This window comes from Oncorhynchus gorbuscha, linkage group LG06 (assembly GCF_021184085.1).
Source record: "Oncorhynchus gorbuscha isolate QuinsamMale2020 ecotype Even-year linkage group LG06, OgorEven_v1.0, whole genome shotgun sequence".
Lineage (NCBI taxonomy): Eukaryota > Metazoa > Chordata > Actinopteri > Salmoniformes > Salmonidae > Oncorhynchus > Oncorhynchus gorbuscha.
In genome coordinates, this window is record NC_060178.1 from 84,221,262 (window position 1) to 84,230,911 (window position 9,650).

The 9,650-nt window shown below is 41.6% G+C and overlaps 1 protein-coding gene across 1 annotated transcript; it reads right to left on the reverse strand.

Annotated features, from left to right (window-relative positions):
* Positions 1-502: 502 nt before the first annotated feature.
* si:ch73-256g18.2 (small integral membrane protein 36) lies at positions 503-859 on the reverse strand. Its single transcript, XM_046354823.1, has one exon. It carries the CDS (start codon positions 857-859, stop codon positions 503-505), a length of 357 nt encoding a protein of 118 aa, XP_046210779.1.
* Between the last annotated feature and the right edge of the window lie 8,791 nt (positions 860-9,650).

A 9,650-nucleotide genomic window follows, 5' to 3' on the forward strand; every position in this document is an offset into this window, starting at 1 on the left:
TACGGCTGGTTGGGTTGCGTATCGGAGGACGCATGACTTTCAACCTTCGTCTCTCCCGAGCCCGTATGGGAGTTGTAGCGATGAGACAAGATAGCAGCTACTACAACAATTGGATACCACGAAATTGGTACAAATTAAATAAGAATTTAAAAAAATGTAAAAAAGAATGGTCCACCACCCAAAGGACATCCAGCCAACTTGACACAACTATGGAAAGCATTGGAGTCATGCTTTCCCTGTGGAATGCTTTCAACATGCCCGACAAATTGAGGCTGTTCTGAGGGCAAACACACACACCAACAACAACTGCCTGCTTACCTTCTTAGCTTTCCCCTCAGCGATATCAAAAAGAAAGTACAAAACAGCAGCAATGAATGACATCCAGTCCAGTGCAGTCCTTGTCTATACAACCAAATCTCTCCTCCCCTCATTGTCTAATTCCAGTACTTAGTATCTATCTTCTCTTCAGTCATGGACCCACCACCTCATTCCCCTCTCCTTGTCAGACCAGGGTGCTTCTCTTCTTCCTCCCCAGGTCTGGGGTGGGCGTCAGCGCTGGTGGCTCGTAGTCGTTCCTGCTGGGTTCTGGAGGAGCCGTGTTGTTATGGTTCTGGGTCTGACTCTGGCTGCTCTGCCGCTCACAGCGAGACGAGGTGGGAGAGTTCTGCATGATCACCAGGCGTATGGGCGACTGGCTGGGTGGCGCAGGGGGCGCGGGGGCGTACTCCTTGGTGGGGTCCTTCCCCTGACAGTCGTACAGGATGCAGGAGATGAGGAAAACGAGGAGGAGGATGACATAGCTGGCTACCAAGATGATGAGGTTCAGGGTCACGGGGTCAATCTCAAGGTAGAATTCCATGAAACCCATGGTGATGCTTCATATCCCGCTGCCGCACAAGGAAGAAACAACAGGGTACCGGCCAGAGGAGCCAGAGCCTTTGGGGGAGGGAGGGAGGGAGGGAGGGAGGGAGGGAGGGAGGGAGGGAGAGAGAGAGAGAGAGAGAGAGAGAGAGAGAGAGAGAGAGAGAGAGAGAGAGAGAGAGAGAGAGAGAGAGAGAGAGATCAGAGCAGATATTAATGCTTTGTGCATCGTGTTAATCCACGCCTCTCCGACAACCTTGAATTCCTGACAATTATTAAAATAGCTCAGTTTAATAACTTAAACCACCATTTTAATTTTGTCAACTGCACATACAGTAGCCTTGCTGGAAGCCAAATTATACACAAGTTAAATGGAGGACATAATTATTGTTGGACTGTCAACATAACACACACACACTCAAATGCAGTTTTCAAACTATTATGTTTACATTAATTCAGATTATTTCCAGGGATACACAACATCCTGAAATAAATATATCTTTATTAGAAAGGATCCTATATTTCACTTGATGTAGTGATGCTGAAAGTAAAAAATGGCTCAACATACCCCACTCTCCCCTACTGTAATAGTTTGGTAAAGTGCTTTGTGTATGAGAACATAGTATCTTGTGTAGGAAGGACACAAAGTTTAAGGGCATTCATTTTAGGGACTGTGTGCATGGTGGACTAGACCACCAGGCTAAAACATTATGTGGTTTTGACCGGTGACCACAAGGGATGATAGAACAGAAATCAAGTCTGCAAGGACATGACGAGATCAACGGAAGGATGCCTGTTGGGGACAGAAAGTACCAAAAGCTGTTTCTTTTAAGTCTCACCTTTGATGGAAGCCACTGCTAGATCATAAAGTCACAGTGGCAGGGTCACTATAACACAACGTGTCACCACCTATTGGACAGTAAATTAAGTGCAACAATTGAGATGATAAACATGAGTAGGTTTGGGTAGGTTACTTTCTTAAATATAATTTGTTGCACACTGTAAACCCCAAGGCATTTTTAACTCAAATACTTCTAGTAAGTTGTAATCAAAGTCAATGAATGGTCATTATTATTTAAATATGGTTCTGACTCAAAACTAAATGAAAGTAACACCAACTACAATTTTTTAATGATAACAAATGCACTTTTTTCCCAGCATGATCAATTGAAGGTTGATGTTTTGGAATTGTTTTTAATATCTGTGTTTTTGCATGTACATTGAGTGATTGATGGATTAAATGTTATGCTACACAAAGATAAATAAAACATTTCTAAACTAATCCAATCATTTCATTTTTGCACCCGTTACTGAAATTGTCATTCCAGTTTAAATGGCTCATGTAGTCTCCTCCTACAGTTCATAACTCTGGCAGTCATTATATACAGTTGAAGTCAGAAGTTGACATACACTTAGGTTAGAGTCATTAAAACTCATTTTTCAACCACTCCACAAATTCCTTGTTAACAAATTATAGTTTTGGCAAGGAAATCTACTTTGTGCATGACACAAGTAATTTTCCAACAATTGTTAACAGACAGATTATTCCACTTATAACTCACTGTATCCCAATTCCAGTGGGTCAGAAGTTTACATACACTATATCGACTGTGCATTTAAACAGCTTGGAAAATTCCAGAAAATTATGTAATGGCTTTAGAAGCTTCTGATAGGCTAATTGACATCATTGGAGTCAATTGGAGTTGTACCTGTGGATGCATTTCAAGGCCTACCTTCAAACACAGTGCCTCTTTGTGAGACATCCTCGGGAAAATCAAAAGAAATCAACCAAGACCTCAGAAAACAATTGTAGACCTCCACAAGTCTGGTTCACCCTTGGGAGGAATTTCCAAACACCTGAAGGTACCACGTTCATCTGTACAAACAATAGTAAGCAAGTATGAACACTATGGGACCACGCAGCCGTCATACTGCTCAGGAAGGAGACGCGTTCTGTCTCTTAGAGATGAACGTACTTCGGTGCGAAAAGTGCAAATCAATTCCAGAACAACAGCAAAGGATCTTGTGAAGATGTTGGAGGATACAGGTACAAAAGTATCTATATCCACAGTAAAACGAGTCCTATATCGACATAACCTGAAAAAGCCGCTCAGCAAGGAAGAAGACACTGCTCCAAAACTGCCATGGGGACAAAGATCGCACTTTTTGGAGAAATGTCCTCTGATCTGATGAAACAAAAATAGAACTGTTTGGCCATAAAGACCATCGTTATGTTTGGTGGAAAAAGAGGGAGGCTTGCAAGCCAAAGACACCATCCCAACCGTGAAGCACGGGGGGGGGGGGGCAGCATCATATTGTGGGTGTGCTTTGCTGCAGGAGGGACTGGTGCACTTCACAAAATAGATGGCATGATGAGGAAGGGAAATTATGTGGATATATTGAAGCAACATCTCAAAACATCTGTCAGGAAGTTAAAGCTTGGTCGCAAATGAGTCTTCCAAATAGACAATGACCCCAAGCATACTTCCAAAGTTGTGGCAAAATGGCTTATAAGGACAACAAAGTCAAGGTATTGGAGCATCACAAAGCCCTGAACTCAATCCTGTAGAATATTTGTGGGCAAAACTGAAAAAGCTTGTACAAGCAAGGAGGCCTACAAACCTGATACAGTTACACCAGCTCTGTCAGGAGAAATGGGCCAAAATTCACCCAACTTATTGTGGGAAGCTTGTGGGAGGCTACCCAAAACGTTTGACCCAAGTTAAACAATTTAAAGGCAATGCTACCAAATACTAATTGAGTGTATGTAAACTTCAGACCCACTGGGAATGTAATGAAAGAAATAAAAAAGCTGAAATAAATCATTCTCTCTACTATTATTTTGACATTCCACATTCTTAAAATAAAGTGGTGACTCTAACTGACCTAAGAGAGGGAATTTTTAATAGGATTAAATGTCAGGAATTGTGAAAAACTGAGTTTAAATGTATTTGGCTATGGTGTATGCAAACTTCTGACTTCAACTGTATGTGGATTGTGGGTGAATTCAAATGTCAACTGTTGATTAGTGTAACACTGGCTAGATTCCAATTAGATTTAGGGTGGCAAAATTTTGATATATTTCCCAGGTTTTCCAGAACTCCTGGTTGGAAGATTACTGGAAAGTTTGTGGAATTTTGCAACACTTCTTGCAAGGCCTGATGTGACCTTCATACTATGAGTTTCAGGCCACTGCATTAGGCCTTACAATATATAAAATGTTTCAATGATAATATTCACCTCGGAACTCACTCACTGCACTGATAATAAATTAATTCAACAACAATGTCTCTGTCACCAGCAAATTCAGTCATGGTTGGTAACTCTACAATTAATTTAAAGAGCCAAGGCACACTGGGAAATGATTGGAGGCCTGGCTTAGTGGGGGTGTTAAATGTAAGTACACTGTACTAAAACAAACTGCACTTGTATTACTCATATGAAGGTAGTACTGCTCACTTAAGCTATTTCAGTTTCTTAACTGAATGTTGTTGAGGTAATCGGTTTCATCAAAATGGTTGAGCAGCCAGAACTTCTGGTTTGACAGTGCAGATACTAGTTACCTGCAGAGCCGGCCCTAGCCATAAGCGACATAGGCGACCAGTTGGGGGTCTCAACTTACCGTTGAATGTTAGAATAGTACGGTCTTGTTCCATCAGCAGGATTCATTTTCACAGAGAAGGCAGGCTGAATCACATTTGGTGAGCTATCAACACGAGATGTTGGTTGGAAGAATGCGCTTGTTTGAAATTGATAAGCGTTGCGGTAGTTTTTAATAAAGAAATAACATCAAGACGATGCAGCGCATTATAAGTGGAATGCACTGTTGAGCGTTACATCCCGAAGGGTTCGTGCTGATTGTACGGAGATTGTGACAGCCGGCTAAATGGCGTCCCTTGAGAAGGCAAGAACAAGATGTATGACAGGAAAATTGACAGGAAAATTGCAGTATTATCATAAGGAGGCATATACTTGGATTACGGAGGAGGATTTGAGGGAAAAAGAGAGGCAGAGGAGGTCTAAGAGAGAGGGAGGAAGACGGTGAGCTTGAGTCGGTTAAAAATGGCGGACAAAAAGGGAGATAGTTTGTTATGATGAATGGCAGTGTAAGCAAAGACATAATGAGCTGAAGTGAATTTTTTATTTTTTATTTATTATATTTCACCTTTATTTAACCAGGTAGGCAAGTTGACAACAAGTTCACGTTTACAGTTGCGACCTGGCCAAGATAAAGCAAAGCAGTTCGACAGATACAACGACACAGAGTTACACATGGAGTAAAACAAACATACAGTCAATAATACAGTATAAACAAGTCTACATACGATGTGAGCAAATTAGATGAGATAAGGGAGGTAAAGGCAAAAAAAAGGCCATGGAGGCAAAGTAAATACAATATAGCAAGTAAAACACTGGAATGGTAGATTTGCAGTGGAAGAATGTGCAAAGTAGAAATAATAGTAATGGGGTGCAAAGGAGCAAAATAAATAAAATAAATACCTTAGGGAAAGAGGTAGTTGTTTGGGCTAAATTATAGGTGGGCTATGTACAGGTGCAGTAATCTGTGAGCTGCTCTGACAGTTGGTGCTTAAAGCTAGTGAGGGAGATAAGTGTTTCCAGTTTCAGAGATTTTTGTAGTTCGTTCCAGTCATTGGCAGCAGAGAACTGGAAGGAGAGGCGGCCTAAGAAATAATTGGTTTTGGGGGTGACCAGAGAGATATACCTGCTGGAGTGCGTGCTACAGGTGGGTGATGCTATGGTGACCAGCGAGCTGAGGTAATGGAGCCAGTGGGTTTGGCGACGAGTATGAAGCGAGGGCCAGCCAACGAGAGCGTACAGGTCGCAATGGTGGGTAGTATATGGGGCTTTGGTGACAAGCCCCATACAATTTGCAAATAAATTCATTAAAAATCCTACAATGTGATTTTCTGGATTTTGTTTCCTCATTTTGTCTGTCATAGTTGAAGTGTACCTATGATGAAAAGTACAGGCCTCTCTCATCTTTTTAAGTGGGAGAACCTGCACTATTGGTGGCTGACTAAATACTTTTTTGCCCCACTGTATATGTTTCAGTGAGATTGGATTTTTAGCATTTATAGCAATGGTTATCAAATGTACTGCAGGGATGGAAGATTGAGGTTGTGGTGGCAGCTGCAGAGAGGTATTTGGGTGTGCGAGACCTGACATCAGAAGAGTTACAAGGTGTGTTAAGTGGTGGTGTCCCATCCTTTCAGGTTGTTGGCCTGAGGTAGAACTAAATAGATTTAAATAGTGTTGTTTGGTAGGGTGGTGTTGTTTTTAGATTTTTTTTGTGAGTGTAGTGTTAGATGGTAGAGTATTTGTGTATTTATTTATTTTTTCAAGCAAAGTATAAGGGAGTTGTACTTCAGTCTAGTAGGTGGTGGTTATGCAACATATTGGATGCCAACCGCTGTTAAACCTCATCGAAGAAGAAGAAGTTAGACTAGTACACAAGGTACAATTTTGAACTTTGGTTGTGCATCAACAGTTGTTGTCTTGTTATGTCAGTCACTGCAGTCACTTATTTAGCCCATGTCAGCTATAATGTTTTAGATTCTAAACATGTAGTAATCATGGTCGAATTACCGACTGGGCACTCAGGGCACATGCCCATGTGCCCTAACCTCCAGGGAGGCCCCCATTGATTTTCTTTGTCACTCTCAATCAGATATCATATTAACTTGGAAAAATGTGTAGATGCAGGAAACTCACTTCAAAACTGCAAACATGTATCTTCACCATGTGGTAAAATGTGTAGAATTGCAGGAAATTAGCTGTAAAATGGCAACAACAAAAAAATATATATATACCCCACAGCAAAATGAGTAGAATTGTAGCATATATACTCTAAAAGTACAACTGTTTTGTTTTTTAACTAAGTCATTAAGAACAAATTGTTATTTACAATGATGGCCTACCAAAAGGCAAAAGGGACAGGGCCTGCGATAAAAATAATTAAAAAAATATATATATATATATACAGTGCCTTGCGAAAGTATTCGGCCCCCTTGAACTTTGCGACCTTTTGCCACATTTCAGGCTTCAAACATAAAGATATAAAACTGTATTTTTTTGTGAAGAATCAACAACAAGTGGGACACAATCATGAAGTGGAATGACATTTATTGGATATTTCAAACTTTTTTAACAAATCAAAAACTGAAAAATTGGGCATGCAAAATTATTCAGCCCCTTTACTTTCAGTGCAGCAAACTCTCTCCAGAAGTTCAGTGAGGATCTCTGAATGATCGAATGTTGACCTAAATGACTAATGATGATAAATACAATCCACCTGTGTGTAATCTAGTCTCCGTATAAATGCACCTGCACTGTGATAGTCTCAGAGGTCTGTTAAAAGCGCAGAGAGCATCATGAAGAACAAGGAACACACCAGGCAGGTCCGAGATACTGTTGTGAAGAAGTTTAAAGCCGGATTTGGATACAAAAAGATTTCCCAAGCTTTAAACATCCCAAGGAGCACTGTGCAAGCGATAATATTGAAATGGAAGGAGTATCAGACCACTGCAAATCTATCAAGACCTGGCCGTCCCTCTAAACTTTCAGCTCATACAAGGAGAAGACTGATCAGAGATGCAGCCAAGAGGCCCATGATCACTCTGGATGAACTGCAGAGATCTACAGCTGAGGTGGGAGACTCTGTCCATAGGACAACAATCAGTCGTATATTGCACAAATCTGGCCTTTATGGAAGAGTGGCAAGAAGAAAGCCATTTCTTAAAGATATCCATAAAAAGTGTTGCTTAAAGTTTGCCACAAGTCACCTGGGAGACACACCAAACATGTGGAAGAAGGTGCTCTGGTCAGATGAAACCAAAATTGAACTTTTTGGCAACAATGCAAAATGTTATGTTTGGCGTAAAAGCAACACATCTCATTACCCTAAACACACCATCCTCACTGTCAAACATGGTGGTGGCAGCATCATGGTTTGGGCCTGCTTTTCTTCAGCGGGGACAGGGAAGATGGTTAAAATTGATGGGAAGATGGATGGAGCCAAATACAGGACCATTCTGGAAGAAAACCTGATGGAGTCTGCAAATGACCTGAGACTGGGACGGAGATTTGTCTTCCAACAAGACAATGATCCAAAACATAAAGCAAAATCTACAATGGAATGGTTACAAAATAAACATATCCAGGTGTTAGAATGGCCAAGTCAAAGTCCAGACCTGAATCCAATCGAGAATCTGTGGAAAGAACTGAAAACTGCTGTTCACAATTGCTCTCCATCCAACCTCACTGAGCTCGAGCTGTTTTGCAAGGAGGAATGGGAAAAAATGTCAGTCTCTCGATGTGCAAAACTGATAGAGACGTACCCCAAGCGACTTACAGCTGTAATCACAGCAAAAGGTGGCGCTACAAAGTATTAACTTAAGGGGGCTGAATAATTTTGCACGCCCAATTTTTCCGTTTTTGATTTGTTAAAAAAGTTTGAAATGTCGTTCCACTTCATGATTGTGTCCCACTTGTTGTTGATTCTTCACAAAAAAATAAAGTTTTATATCTTTATGTTTGAAGCCTGAAACGTGGCAAAAGGTCGCAAAGTTCAAGGGGGCCGAATACTTTCGCAGGGCACTGTATATATATGGGACAAAACACAAATCATGACAAGAGAGACAACACAACACTACATAAAGAGAGACCTATAAGACAACAAAATACCATGGCAGCAACACATGACAATACAGCATGGTAGCAACACAACATGACAACAACATGGTAGCAGCAAAACATTGTAGCAGCACAAAACATGGTACAAACATTATTGGGCACAGACAACAGCACAAAGGGCAAGAAGGTAGAATGTTTCTCTCTGCTGTCAAGAGGGGGGTCACTTAAACGTTTTGCCTGTGAAATTCCACATCAGCCTGCTTAGGGCTCCCTAAAGGCTAGGGCCGGCCCTGGTTGTAATCAGTAACATAACTGAGCAATCGGGGGAGAAGGGCCCTGGTCATGGAGGTGACCAAGAACTAGATGGTCACTCTGACAGAGTTCTATAGTTCCTCTGTGGAGATGGGAGAACCTTCCAGAAGGACAACCATGTCGGCAGCGGCCTTAATGGTAGAGTGGCCAGACAGAAGCCACTCCTCAGTAAAAGGCACATGACAGCCCGCTCGAAGTTTGCCAAAAGTCACCCAAAGACTCTCAGACCATGAGAAACAAGATTCTGTGGTCTGATGAAACCAAGACTGAACTCTTTGGCCTGAGCTTGAGAGGATCTGCAAAGAAGACTGGGAGACTAGTCAGGATCAAGGCAAAGATGAACAGCGCAAAGTACAGAGAGATCCTTGATGAAAACCTGCTCCAGAGCACTCAGAACCTGAGACTAGGGCGAAGGTTCACCTTCCAACAGGACAACGACTCTAAGCACACAGCCAAGACAAAGCATGAGTGGCTTCGGGACAAGTCTCTGAATGTCCTTGAGTGGCCCAGCCAGAGACCGGACTTGAGCCTGATCGAACATCTCTGGGAAGACCTGAAAATAGCTGTGCAGCAACATTCCCCATCCAACCTGACAGATCTTGAGAGGATCTGCAGAGAGGACTGGGAGAAACTCCCCAAATACATGTGGGCCAAGCTTGTAGTGTCATACCCAAGAAGACTCTACGCTGTAATCGCTGCCAAATGTGCTTCAACAAAGTACTGAGTAAAGGGTCTGAATACTTATGTAAATGTAATATTTCATTATTATAATTTTTTAAAATAAATTAGCAAACATTTAAAAATACCTGTTTTTGCTTTGTCAT